The 14,522-nt window shown below is 40.4% G+C and overlaps 1 protein-coding gene across 3 annotated transcripts in view; it reads left to right on the top strand.

Moving 5' to 3' along the window:
- The first annotated feature begins 1,642 nt into the window (after nt 1–1,642).
- tmem218 (transmembrane protein 218) overlaps nt 1,643–14,522 on the top strand; it is a 53,332-nt gene continuing 40,452 nt past the window's right edge. Inside the window, exons 1-4 of one of the 3 annotated variants that reach the window (XM_060909300.1) lie at nt 1,643–1,701; nt 1,795–1,852; nt 2,065–2,184; nt 5,006–5,108. In XM_060909300.1, the coding sequence (XP_060765283.1) occupies nt 2,072–2,184; nt 5,006–5,108 (216 nt within the window). In that variant the 5' untranslated portion in view covers nt 1,643–1,701; nt 1,795–1,852; nt 2,065–2,071. Of the gene's footprint in view, nt 1,702–1,780; nt 1,853–2,040; nt 2,185–5,005; nt 5,109–14,522 lie in introns of all 3 variants that reach the window. The other 2 variants (XM_060909299.1, XM_060909298.1) reach the window with 2 other exon arrangements.

Below are 14,522 nucleotides of genomic sequence, written 5' to 3'. Positions count from 1 at the left end.
CCGTAGATGTGAGTGTGAATGGTTGTTTGTGTCTTTGTGTTAGCCCTGCGATGACCTGGCAACTTGTCCAGGGTGTACCCCGCCTCTCGCCCATAGTCAGCTGGGATAGGCTCCAGCTTGCCTGTGACCCTGTAGGACAGGATAAGCAGCTACAGATAATGGATGGATAATAATAATAATAATAATAACACACGCACACAGCTTGTACGTATGTTACAAAGACATTAGAAAGTGCAAAGCTCTGAATACTCTCTTGTGGACACATGGACTCATTTAACAGTTCTCCGCTGAAGGTGAACTGAATCTCGGTGAATCATAAGCGAGACGAAATCGAGGTTATTATTCACTGATATTCACTGAACCTGAGACGGATAATTGTTTTAGTATAAATACACAGGTGATTTTATTTTTAAATTGTATTTAAAAAAAATTATTTCAAACTTCAAAAGTCACATGCAAATGTAATATGTGCAGACTTATGTCACTTATCTACGCCAACTCACATAAAATACTTTGTTTGAAATACATACAATAAATCACAATTCCACCTTTGAATAGTTTTAGACCAAACTTCGCAGCATCTTTAGTGCTTTTAGGAACAGCATTTTCTTTCATAATTTGTAATTCTTCCTCACTTACGGTGACAAAGCAATTGGCTGCCATTTTGCCAAGTCGCTCGAGGTGATTATCGAGAAATAGTGCGAATGTCTCAACCAATCAGCATGCACAAGTTCCTATAATCACCTGCATATTTATACTAAAGACTATTACAAAATGCTGTCACTGGAGATGCCTTCCATTAATGTTAAATAAATAGCTGCTTACATAAATTTTCACCATGTAAATGACTTTTCATTTTTCACTCCAGGACATGCTGTTATTGGCAAATAATCACCTCCGGGTTTATGTTGGGCTGCATCACAACAACTAGCTGTGGATTATTTTCCTCTAACAGCACTTCCTGTTGTCTTTCATTCCTGAATTAACCTTTTAGTCTGTTTGACTGATCACTTAATCTGAATGGGTTTCATTCAAACCTCAGTAACTCAAAAACAATTCTGCCTATAAATAATTTCTACTTTTTTGCCCTGATGTGTTCCTGTCAGTTGAAAGTTCACAAATAAAAAAGCTTTCTGGTTCCAATAAATATCCAAAACACTGTTTTAAAATAATGAGCCTAATATCCAATAATTGGATTGTGGATTGAGGAGGTCTGTGGGGTTTATTTTACAGTAAGGTCCCTGGCGGGGGGGATGTGAGAACCTCCGGTGGAATGGTTTCCGTGAGAACATATAGATCAATTTGCAAGTACGGTACAGTTTACAACAGTGAACAAAATAAAAACACGACCTACAAACAAACCCGTCCCCGCACTACGGTAGGTGCTCTGACAAAGCACAGCCCTTTAGCCATTGATTTGATTATTTACCTTCATGTTTAAATCCTACTTTTGAGCCCTTAACTTCAACTATATCCTCTCTCAACTCTAAATTTCTTTGTTATGCGAAATTAGTCAGTTAAGAAAAAAGTATATATTTACATCGCAGATGGGTAAGGCTAGTGATAATGTCTATCTCCGAGCTGAGAAAAAAGTACTACAACTCCCAGAATTCTGTGCAGCGAAACAACTACTCTGATTGGCTGGTTTGCGGTAACACAGGAAGTGGAGACAGACAACACAAAGCCACTTTGTATCTTGGGGTAACTATAACTAATATAACGGGCTTAATCTGTCTCGTCGTGAAAGTATATTTTATTTATATTAACAAACCAAACACAGTCTAATTTCCCCAGTGTCACAGACTAATCATCTGATATAAGAGGAAGCAGAATTAGCTTGTTTGGCTAACAGGTAAGCAGATAAAGAGTTAATGTTGTGTAATTGAGATTTGAACATTCAACTTATATTATAAAGCTGATATCTATATTCTGAAGCTGAAATATAGACAGACTAACAACGCAGATGTCATGTTTTATCTCTGTTTTTTACACTCATGCAAACTTGTCAACTTCGCAGACTATGTATGTTCTATTTGACAGTTTGTTGTGTAACACGCTGGACAGGTGAGTTATGAGCGGGGCGCTGGTGCTGGGGGTGGGGACAGGTGTCTTCCTCGTCGCCCTCATGTGGATAGGGACTCTGGTCCTGAGTCTTATCATGTCCCATGCTGCTGGTCCAATAAAGTAAGCCCACCATTTCTCTCTCTCTCTCATTTATTTTTATCCTGCAGACTTGCCAGACCAAAAGTATCCAGCTAACAGAATAATGTGTGAAGAAAGTGACATTGAAGTCAAGTCAGATTTATACATTGTATGACCAACCGTTTGTGAACACCTGACCATTACACCCTTATGTGATTTTGGAACATCCCGTTCGAGATTTAGTTCCCCTTTTGATGTTATAATAACCTCCACTCTTCTGGAAAGGCTTTCCATGAGATTTTGGAGTGTGGCTGTGGGCCTTTGTGCTCATTCAGTCACAAGAGAATTCATGAGATCAGGCACTGAGGTCGGATGAAGAGACCTGGGAGCGGAGTCAGTGTTCCAGTTCATCCCAAAGATGTTCTTCATTTTACTATCAATAAAGGGGGCTCACACTGAAATAGTAGTAGCATGGTGGTGTATTGCTTCTACAAGTGTATCAGGTTGGTGATTATAGCTAAAGATACAGTTTTGGTCAGAAGTTTGTATACACGGACATGAATGTCATGGCAATATTGGGCTTTCAGTGATTTATTTGAACTGTTCTTTTTCTGTGGCACAATGGTTGTACTGTGTATGTCAGCCCTGCGATGAGCTGGCGACTTGTCCAGGGTGTACCCTGCCTCTCGCCCATGGTCAGCTGGGATAGACTCCAGCTTGCCCCCTGCACGGGATAAATGGTTACAGATAAAACAAACAAACAATGATTGTACAACATGAAAAAAAAACAACAACAAGAACTTGTTGCACAAGTTTTAATTTATTTTGGGTTTTCTGAAATCAGCACAGGGTGAAGAATATATATCAAGTACACCTAGTATTTTAAATGTCCCGTGGCAAGTTTCACCTTGGCCAGACACTTTTGGGAGCCATTCTCAAGCTTCTGGCAGAATTCTGGTTAGATATTTAGCCACTCTTCTTGGCAGAAAAGAGTTCAGTTATATGTTTGTTTCCTGGCATGGACTCAATGTTTCAGCACAATCCATGCATTTTCAAGAGAGTTGAGGTCAGGACTTGTTTAAAGCTCAATGTTAGCCTGCTTTATCAATTCCACAACCAGGTTTCATGTGTGTTTGGTGTCACTGTCCTGTTGGAACACCAAATTTTATTCAAGTTATGCTGAAGACTTCTGAGGTCATCCTCCTTCTTCATTATTCTATCCACTTTGTGCAATACACCAGTGCAACTGGCAGCAAAACAGACCCAGAGCATAATGCTACCACCACCATGCTTAATAGTTGGTACAGTGTTCCTCTATACCTCTGGACATTAAAGTCAAACAACTCAATCTTTGTTTCATCTGGCCATAAAACCTTCCTCCAGAAGGCTTTTGTCCATGTGGTCAGCTGCAAATGTTAGTCAAGCTTGAAGGTATCGATTTTAGATCAAGGGATTCTTTCTTGGACGGCCAACTCCCAGTCCACGGTGATATGAAACTCACTTGACAACAGTGTTCCAGCAACTTCCAGTTCATGGCAGGTCTGTGCCTTGGTGGTAGTTCCTTGTTTGTTCTTGACCATCCCATCCGATTTCCTCTCAGTGGAAGGTGACAGTTTGGGTCTTGCTCCAGCAATCTGGATTGACAAAGTGGCTACACCTCCCATTAACTTGTACTTACATACAATTATTTGAACCGATCTTGGAATCTGCAGTTGTTTAGAAATGGCTCCAAGAGACTCTCCTGAGTTGTGTAAATCTATGATCCTCTTTCTCAGATCTGCCCTGAGCTCCTTAGACTTTCCCAACGTACTGTGTGTTGGTCAATCCAATGAGTGTTGTCAAACAAACAATTTTTATGTTGGCACAAAGGAGCTACTGGCTGTAGTCAGTCATGATCACTAATAGGAAGTGAAGAGGCCTTGATCATTTCAAGTTAAAAGACATTTTAGGACTTTCAGCACCACTGAATTAATCATCTAATTGGGCATACCTGTATGTGCATTTTTGACTCTGTATAAAAGGAATCTCCAGCTTCATCAGAGATAAATCTGTAACTAAGTTTTCAAACAGAGGAAAGTCATCAGGATGGACAACTTTGCTGTTTCTCAGTAACAGGACGAGGTGCTTTTTTTTGTCTTCTTAAAGTCAAGAAAGAGCAAAAAGCAGAGTCTGGTGAGGGAATGACTGTTTTATAGGTGTTATAAAATAACTGATAAAAAGAACTAACTTGTTTCACAAAATTACATGATGTTCCACAACATTAAACTTAATTATTAACAGATGCCTAATGTGTCATTCTTTAGTAAATTGAAAAAAAGGTTAGTGTTGGCCAGTTGCTGAGAAATAAAACACTACGGGGCTTGCTGTTATTGGAAACTTTGGGGCAGTAACTCCTTCAAATTGGACCGCATCATACCACCTCATTGTTAAAAATTTTCCTATCACAGCCTGTTCTGTCATGTTTTATTCTTTATATATTGCTTTAAATGATATAACAGAAGGTTACAATTGCAGCAGCTGTCACTAGCAGACAGCTAAATATATTTAATATAGCATATGCTGCAAGCATCCTGATCAGCCTCGTCCATTTCAGATGAGTGTTTACTGGATGTTTCAATTAAACACCTTATGCATTGATCCAATGTACATAATTTAAAAAATAATAGCTGAAGGTTGGTCATTAATTCTGTTACCTCAAGGTTTTTTGTGATTGCAAAATAGATTACATTAGATTAGATTAGATTAGATTAGATTAGATTAGATTAGATTAGATTAGATTATGCAGCCTCATTGTGGATTTTTAAGATTTTCTTACATGTGTTTAAGTTTATATTTAATGAATAATAATCTATTCTTTGATCAGGCTTGGAATCATTCCCTTGGTGCTGTTGGCTCTAACCATCACCTTGACCCTTGTGTTCTTTCCTCGAGCCTCTGAATTACCATCTGCCATTAAAGAAACACAGGTTAGTATATTATTTACGTCATTCAGAAAGAACTACACGCATGCTCCCCACCTCACACCCTGACTCTGGATCCACCAGGACCCTGCCCAGGATAATCTGAAGAATGAATAAATGTACATAGGATTAAAAACTGCTCTTTCAGCCCACACCTCAGACCTTACTTACTGACTTATTACTTACTTGATTGATTGATTGATTGATTGATTGATTGATTGATTGATTGATTGATTGATTGATTGATTGATATGGCAGTAAATTTTGACAGGGCTATAACCACCTTGCAAGGCAGATCATTTGGGAAGGCTGTCTGAATCCTTTTTTTTTTTTTCTTCTGACTAGCTTGTGACCTTAGTATTATAAGGTTCTATCTGGGGGGGAAAACTGTTTTGAGAAATGGGGTATCAAAGTTAGCACAAGTACTGTAACGTACACCTCAACAAGACCTTCACTTTAAAGTTACTTCAGATTTACTTTCACAAAATTCTCAGACAGGTATACAATACAAATTTAAACACTGACCAAACATGAATAAAACTTTATTATTCTGTAAACTGGGGTGGCACGGTGGTGTAGTGGTTAGCACTGTCGCCTCACAGCAAGAAGGTCCTGGGTTTGAGCCCAGCAGCCAACGAGGTCCTTTCTGTGTGGAATTTGCATGTTCTCCCCGTGTCTGTGTGGGTTTCCTCCGGGTGCTCCAGTTTCCCCCACAGTCCAAAGACATGCAGGTTAGGCTAATTGGTGGCTCTAAATTGACCATAGGTGTGAATGGTTGTTTGTCTCTATGTGTCAGCCCTGCGATGACCTGGCAACTTGTCCAGGGTGTACCCCGCCTCTTGCCCATAGTCAGCTGGGATAGGCTCCAGCTTGCCTGCGACCCTGTACAAGATAAGCGGCTACAGATAATGGATGGATGGATGGAGATAGTCTTAAAGTAAATGAAAGTAAATAACACTTATTATTTTTTTTTTTGCGGTCCAAATCCTGCGCTCTGATTGGCTGGCGAGCAGGTCCGTATCCTACAGTACGGACCCCAGTTACGGACCCCGGTTACGGACCTCTGGCGACTCGCTCGTTCACAACAACAAACATAGTAGCAATTTTTGTCAACATTTATTTTTGCATTTCTCAGGAGGATAGCATTAATTTTACATCATGGATAGTGATAATGACAGTGTTCACAGCGAAAGCGAGTTTTACTACCCTGAAGAAGAAGAAATAAAATAAAACATTTCAGGAGAAAGCTAAAAACCTGTAACTGCTGGCAACGCCGAGCAAGAACATGGCTGAATCCTGAATGACTCCTATTTGTATAAATAGGGGACTACATAGGCGGCAAAATGTAGTTTTTTTTCCTGCCATGGAAGTGTACTTGTATACTGAGGAGGAAGTAATTTGCATTACAGCCGTGAATGAGGATTCCAAATAGCATTAATTTTACATCATGGATAGTGATAACGACAGTCTTCACAGCGAAAGCGAGTTTTACTACCCTGAGGAAGACAAAATAAAAGAAAACATTTCAGGAGAAAGCTAAAAACCTCTAACTTGCTAACGCCAAGCAGAAACATGGCTGAACCCTGAATGACTCAATATTGTATAAATAGGGGACTACATAGACGGCAAAATGTAGGGGTTTTTTTCCTGCCATGGAAGTGCACTTGTATACCGAGGAGAAAGCAATTTGCATTACAGCTGTGAATGAGGATTCAAAATGGCGGCTCGGCTCGGTTTTCCCTTTCGGGTGCTCCCGTTTTCTGTTAGAATTTGGTAAAGAAAAAAATAAATATATTATTTACCAGCTTAAGGTCGGTCCATATGGTGAAATACCGTGACCTTGGCCTTGAATACTGACCTCGGCCCAGAGGGCCTCGGTCAGTACTTTCAAGACCTCGGTCATGGTATTTCACTATACGGACCTCCCAGCTGGTAAATAACATTTATTTTTTTCGCGGTCCAAATCTTGCGCTCTGATTGGCTGGCGAGTGGGTACGGACCCCGGTTATGGACCTCTGGCGACTCGCTCGTTCACAACAACAACAAACATAGTAGAATTTTTTGTCAACATTTATCTTTTTTTAATAAAATTTAATCATAAGATTATCAAAAATCTTATAAATTTTTGCCAGCATTTCTCAGGAGAATGGCATTAATTTTACAGCATGGATAGTGATAATGACAGTGTTCAGAGCGAAAGCGAGTTTTACTACCCTGAGGAAGAAGAAATAAAATAAAACATTTCAGGAGAAAGCTAAAAACCTGTAATTTTCTAACACCGAGCAAAAACGAGGCTGAATCCTGAATGACTCCTATTTGTATAAATAGGGGACTACATAGGCGGCAAAATATAGTTTTTTTTTCCCTGCCATGGAAGTGTACTTGTATACTGAGGAGAAAGCAATTTGCATTACAACTGTGAATGAGGATTCAAAATGGCGGTTCGCCTCAGTTTTCCCTTTCGGGCGCTCTCAATTTCTGTTAGAATTTGGTAAAGAAAAAATATATATATATATATCATTTACCAGCTTAAGGTCGGTCCATATGGTGAAATACCGTGACCTCAGCCTTGAATACTGACCTCGGCCCAGAGGGCCTCGGTCACGGTATTTCACGATACGGACCTCCCAGCTGGTAAATAACATATATATATATTTGGTTACATATCCCTTGCTTGCAGTACCAAGCCAGCAACCCACTGACATCACCAAACTGTTACATTCTTCTGTTGTGATAATTTTCAAGGCTTGTACCTCAGCTTATTTCAGTTGTTGTTTGTTCTGGGGTGTTTCTCTCTTCAGTCTCCTCTTTAGGAAGTGAAATGCATGCTCAATTGGGTTAAGGTCTGGTGACTGACTTGACCAGTCTAAAACATTCCACTTTTTCTCCTGATGAAGTCTTTTGTTGTGTTGGCAGTGTGCTCTAGGTCATTGTCTTGCTGCATGATGAAGTTCCTCCCAATTAAATTGGATGCATTTCTTTGTAAATTGACAAACAGAATGTTTCTGAAAACATCTTTTGAAAACATGAAAACATTTTGCTGCTACCATCATGAGTTACATCATCAATAAAAATTTATGAGGCTGTTCCAGAAGCAGTCATGTAAGCCCAAGTCATGACGCTACCTCCGTTGTGCTGGACCGATGAGCCCTTATGATTTGGATCATGAGCACATCCATTCTTTCTCCACATTTTGGCCTTTACATCATATTAGCAGAGGTTAATCTTGGTTCCAGAACTTTTGTGGTTCATCTCTGTATTTCTTTGCGTATTCCAATCTAACCTTCTGATTCTTACTGGTGATGAGTGGTTTGCATCTTGTGGTATGGCCTCTATATTTCTGCTCTCAAAGTCTTCTTCAAATGGTGAATTGTGATACCTTCACCACTGTCCTTGCTGTAATTTTTGGTGATGTCACTGACTGTTCTTTGGAGGTTTTCTTCACAGCTTTCAGAGTGCTTCTGTCTTCAGCTATTGTTGTTTTCCAACCTGTTCCATGTGTCATTGATGGTGCACCAGTGGGCTCGTTCTTTTTCAGGACATTCCAAATTATTGTGTTGGCTATACCCAATGTTTGTGCAATGGCTCTGATCAGTTTTCCCTCTTTTCTCAGTGTCAAAATGGCTTGCTATTTTAGGGATAAATAAATTTATTAGGGATAAAATTAGTTCTAGGGCTGTGCCGATAGACGATGCCATCGTCCATCGACGATGGTGGTCATCCATCACGATGGAGAGCCACCATCGTGATACCACGCCCCCTCCTGTCATAAACATGCATATACGGTATCATCTGGGCCTATTTAACCTAAAAAGTTAGTTTTTTGTTAGTTTAGTTAGTTAGTTTTGTTTAATATATAAATATATTATATAACATATATAAATACATAATTATATAAATCATTATAAAGTAATATCCTATTACCACTTGTTCACGTAGGCTATGGTGCAGGGACGTGCTAGTGAACATAACGTGGTTACACAAATACAGTATGCTACTAATAATAAATTTCGACTTCATTTTTTAGCCTACACTATACTTTTAATGTAAAATTTGTCATGTTGTTCAAACAAATAGCCACTATTAACGACTTCAGTCAGGAAATATTGCACCTTATCAAACGGCAGTGAAGCGCAGACTTCGGCAGAAGTCAAATAACTTTAATCTGGTAAATAGGCCCACTTTCAGACACAAAATGGTCCACTCTAAGCCATAATGTCAAACCAAATGGAAGAATGAAGGTGATTCTGACAAATGTAAAGACAGTAAAAAAAAAAAAAACAATATTAAATCATGATTTTTAAAAGCTGGTGCAATAATTCAAACACTAATAAATTGGAAAAATTAGCGCGTTCAAGTGCGCTATAAAGGCCGAAACGCATCTTCAATTGATATGGTGTAAATAAACAATGAGTAACAGCTTAAGTGTAGTTTCTTCTCATAATTTGAATACTAGTCTTTCATTGTTAGAGCAGATTAATATCTTGCCGTGATCAGTGAGTGCTCGGGGAGGTTCATTTCCACCTGCGCTTTGCGCAGCTCATTTCTCCGAAGCCAGCTGTGCGCAAACGCAGTGTTGACTGCTCGGCAAACTCCAAACGCTCGGTCTGTACTGGCCCTCTGTTGCGCAAGCGAGTTGGTTATGGCCAGGTTCAAATTGTGCCCAAAACAACTTAACCACGGCCATTTCAATTGCCTGATGGCTGTGACAATATTCGCCCCGTTGTTATGCAGGCGATCTTTTTCTTCTCTATTTTCCATTCGGCAAGTGTCTCGCGCAATGCGTTTTCTAAATTGTCCGCTGAATGTGTCTCTGGCATGAAACTCGTCTGCAGGCATTTGGACTGCATTGCCCACTCTCAGTCCACATATGGCCCTTTTCCACTACCCTTTTTCAGCTCACTTCAGCTCGCTTCAGCTCACTTCAGCCCGACACGGCTCGCGTTTCGACTACCAAAAACCAGCACGACTCAGCTCGTTTCAGCCCTGCTTAGCCCCTAAAACTCGCACCGTTTTGGAGTGGGGCTGAAGCGAGCCAAACCGTGCCGAGTGAGGCTGGAGGCGTGAGCAGACGCTCCCCTGTGCACTGATTGGTGAGGAAGAGTGTCCTCACATGCCCACACACGCCCCGCGAGCGCGCTGGGATCTGTAAACACCGCAAACCCGGAAGAAGAATAATTATGAATTACGAGAATTTCTGAAGCCTTATGCGCCTCGCCTCATCTATACGCTCTTGCCAGTATCTGTTGGCGTTGTCGGTGACAACAAGCCACAGCACCAAGACCAGCAACACTAACGACTCCATGTCCTCCATGTTTATTGTTTACTATCCGGGTCGTGAGACTACCGCTTAAAAGATCACTGAATCAGTGACATACAGAGCATCGTGGACGAGTTCGCGGAGCGCAAGGCTCGTCGTATGCCCTTCAAATAATGCGCGCAGTAGGCTATTGATGTTTTATTATGAGCCATGTACAGTATGTCGCCTAATGTTTTTTTGTTTGAGTTACATGTTCGTTTGAAGGACTTAATGTACAAAATAACATAGTTGCACCCCGTAGTGTTGAAATTGGTAAACACAGTGCATTCAGTGAGGTTTGCACCGCCCTCCTTTTATTTCTGACTCTTCCTGTCACCACTCTGAGCGCTCATTCGTATGCCCTTCAAATAATGTGCGCAGTATAGGCTATTGATGTTTTATTATGAGCCATGTACAGTATCCTAATGTTTTTTGTTTCTGAGTTACATGTTCGTTTGAAGGACTTGATGTACTAAATAACATAGTTGCACCCGGTAGTGTTGAAATTGGTAAACACCGCAGTTGCGGACATTTTGTAGCCTAAAATGATGTTATGATAAGCTTTAATAAAATGCCCGGTCATTTGCCCCGCCCCCGGCCCGGCTCTGACTTGTTCCGCCACTGTCACTGATGTCACTGTTTGCGCTGCTTAACGACATCACGTGACGTCCACCCACTTTCGCTAACTCCACCCAATGTGTCCACCCACTTCCAGCCAGCACGGTTCAGCGCGGTTGTAGTCGAAATGCAACTCCAACAGCCCCGCTCAGCTCGACTCAGCTCGACTCAGCACGGCACGGCTCAGCCGCGTTTGTAGTGGAAAAGCGGCAATAATGTACGGTAGCTGACATAGGGCATCATGCTGCAGCTGGACCACATATCCGTTGTCAAGGCCAAATATTCCACATCACCTAGCGCTTTTTTTTTCCTTTACGTGCCAAAGCCTCGGATGAGTATCTAATACTTTTAATAATAATAATAATAATAATATATTTAATAACGTGGTATTAAAATCCCCCCCCGCCCACGATATCATCGTCCATCACGATGTTTGCACTGTAAACATCGTCGATGCCAATTAAGGGGACATCGCACAGCCCTAATTAGTTCATATGTTTAAAGTTTTTATTTTTCTGTAAAGCTGCTTTACAACAATGTCTGTTGTTAAATATGCTATACAAATAAACTGACTTGACTAACTGACTTGCTTTTTTCCCATAGACAGCTCTCTGGTCTTCATTTTAGTTTGTCCCTTTTAACAACAAATGTAGAGGTCAAAGACAAAACTCAGGGCTCAAACCAAGAGTAGACGTCCAGAGCTATTAACTGTTTAAATAATCAGTCTAGCAGGGCACACCTGGGCAACAAGAAAGACCTGTCAGGCACATGTTCCAATATTTAAGATCTCTTGAAAAAAAAATGGGTGGGTTCAAACAAAAGGTGCCATGTTCTAAATTATTATACATACAGGACATTTTTTTTTCATGGAATAAAAACATGTATTCTATTCCCTTCTAGTGGGTTTCATTCATTTGCTTCAATCGCATGCAATATTGTTAGCATATCGCTTATCCTACATGTATTACGCCACTCTACCCAATGGAGAATGAGTGTTACGATATTGCAAATTGTCAAGACATCACAACGTCACATGTCAGAGCATGAATATCCAATGAAAAACTTTTTTGCTTCACATGCGCACAACTAGGGCGGCACGGTGGTGTAGTGGTTAGCGCTGTCGCCTCACAGCAAGAAGGTCCTGGGTTCGAGCCCCATGGCCGGCGAGGGCCTTTCTGTGCGGAGTTTGCATGTTCTCCCTGTGTCCGCGTGGGTTTCCTCCGGGTGCTCCGGTTTCCCCCACAGTCCAAAGACATGCAGGTTAGGTTAACTGGTGACTCTAAATTGACCGTAGGTGTGAATGTAAGTGTGAATGGTTGTCTGTGTCTATGTGTCAGCCCTGTGATGACCTGGCGACTTGTCCAGGGTGTACCCCGCCTTTCGCCCGTAGTCAGCTGGGATAGGCTCCAGCTTGCCTGCGACCCTGTAGAAGGATAAAGCGGCTAGAGATAATGAGATGAGATGAGATGAGATGCGCACAACTATTTGTGTTCGCCGGGAAAAAGAAAGACGCGTTGAACACCCGAAAGGCCAAAACTTCATTAGACATTCTTCATGCATATTTACAAGAGAAAAACATACCAACGCACATCAAAAAACTGGAAAAGAGATACATTGAGGATGTAAAACTTCTGCACTAGCAAGCAACTGTGACAATTTGTAAACAGCCATGGCCGCCAGGTTTGCTTCGTTAAAAATCGAAGATTTTGAGAGAATTTGGCTGACAGGTAGCTCCATTGTGTGCAGTTGTCGATGTTGATTTTAAAAGTAACTAAGTAAATTACACAGGGAAATGAATACTTCAGTATGAGTGAAAAATACTGTGGTGAATGTGCATGGCAGAAGAGTCTGGAGACAGAAATCTTACTTTCTTGGTCGTTAGCCTGTGCTACGTGCTCTCAATAGCACTACTACTGATGAACGCTACACCGGCTGGAAGGTGACTGCACTGCCGTGCTAACAGCGCCGAGTTGCGGGTAAGCTAGTGTTGGCCTTCAAGAATGCTGATATGAAAATGCTGATATGAAAGAGTGTGTATGTATAATGATAATAATAATAATATTGGCTGGCTTTTTTTGTGGTCTATCAGATAGATTTCATTCAGCTAGAATGAATAGAATAGAATATTCTATAGAATATAGAGTATATATGGTATGTTTTTCTCTATATAATATAGAATGAATAGAATAGAATTCTATTGTAGCTGAATAGAATATATCTGATATACCACTCAAAGCCAACCAATATTATTTAATTGTTTAACACATCGAGAAGTTAATGTTAAAAATGAAACCTGAAATTCTGATCTCTTGTCTCATATTCATATTTTGATCTTAAACCCAAATATTTGTAGAGTTTCGCTAAAATAAAAGAACTGGCTTTTCCATTTACTATATTTTTGGAGGGGACTGTACATTAGAACATACACTCATTGAGCAACTTAATAAGTACACCTGTACACTTGCCTATTCAGGCAGTTCAATCAGTCAAACATTACCTGGTCTTTTTCCAACATTGAGCAGTGAAATGTTAGTGAGCCTGTGCACAGCATTGGTTTTGATTCCTGTTTTTGAGTGGTACTCAATGTAGTCTTCTGCTGCTGTGCATTCTGTGATGCTTTTCTGCTTACCATGATTGTAAAAAGTGGTTGTTTGAACTACCATAGCCTTTGTGTCAGCTCAAACCAGGCTGGACATTCTTCTCTGACCTCTCACATGAACAAGCCATTTTCACGCACTGAACTACTCAATTGATGTTGTTGTTTTTTTTTGCACCATGCTATGTAAACTCCAGAGACTGTTGTCTGTGAAAATCCCAGTACATTTCTGAGATACTCAAACCAACCCATCTGGCACCAGAACCACGGCACAGCCAAAATCACTGAGATCACATTTTCCTCCATTCTGATGTTTGACGTGAACATTAACTGCATGATTTTATTCATTGCACTGCTGTCACATGTTTGATTGATCATATAATTGCATGAATGTACAGGTGTTCCTACTAAAAAAGTGGCTGGTGAATTTACATATTGCTGTACAAACACACAAGCACTTCTAGAATGTTCAGTTCATTAAGCATGTTGCATGTAGACAGATATCTGTAATATTTAATGCTAACGTTAGTCAGTGTTTGCTACAATATTAGCTTTGCATTGCACTAAAGACTTTCTAATGTGCCACAATGTTTATAAATCATAAGACTAGTGATTACAGTAGACCAATCGTGTTTTGTACACTTGCATCCATGAAACATCTGTAGATAAGAGTCTTTCCCCTTTGGCTGACACTTGGATTGCTCTCTTCTGTTACAGGGTAAATACAATGGATATTGATTGGCCATAGCTGCCTACATTGTGTTTATTTTATGTTTGTCCTGGAAGATGACTGGCTGACAGATAGATCCTTATAAAACAAAGTTTATCTGGGAGTTTGGAGATAGAACTTTCACATTTCTATCTCCAAACATTTTTCTCCCAAAATATTATACCAATCAATAACAAG

The sequence above is a fragment of the Neoarius graeffei genome, chromosome 25 (genome assembly GCF_027579695.1).
Source record: "Neoarius graeffei isolate fNeoGra1 chromosome 25, fNeoGra1.pri, whole genome shotgun sequence".
Taxonomy (NCBI): domain Eukaryota; kingdom Metazoa; phylum Chordata; class Actinopteri; order Siluriformes; family Ariidae; genus Neoarius; species Neoarius graeffei.
Note: the sequence above shows the minus strand (reverse complement) of the source record. Positions and strands in the feature narration are given on the sequence as shown.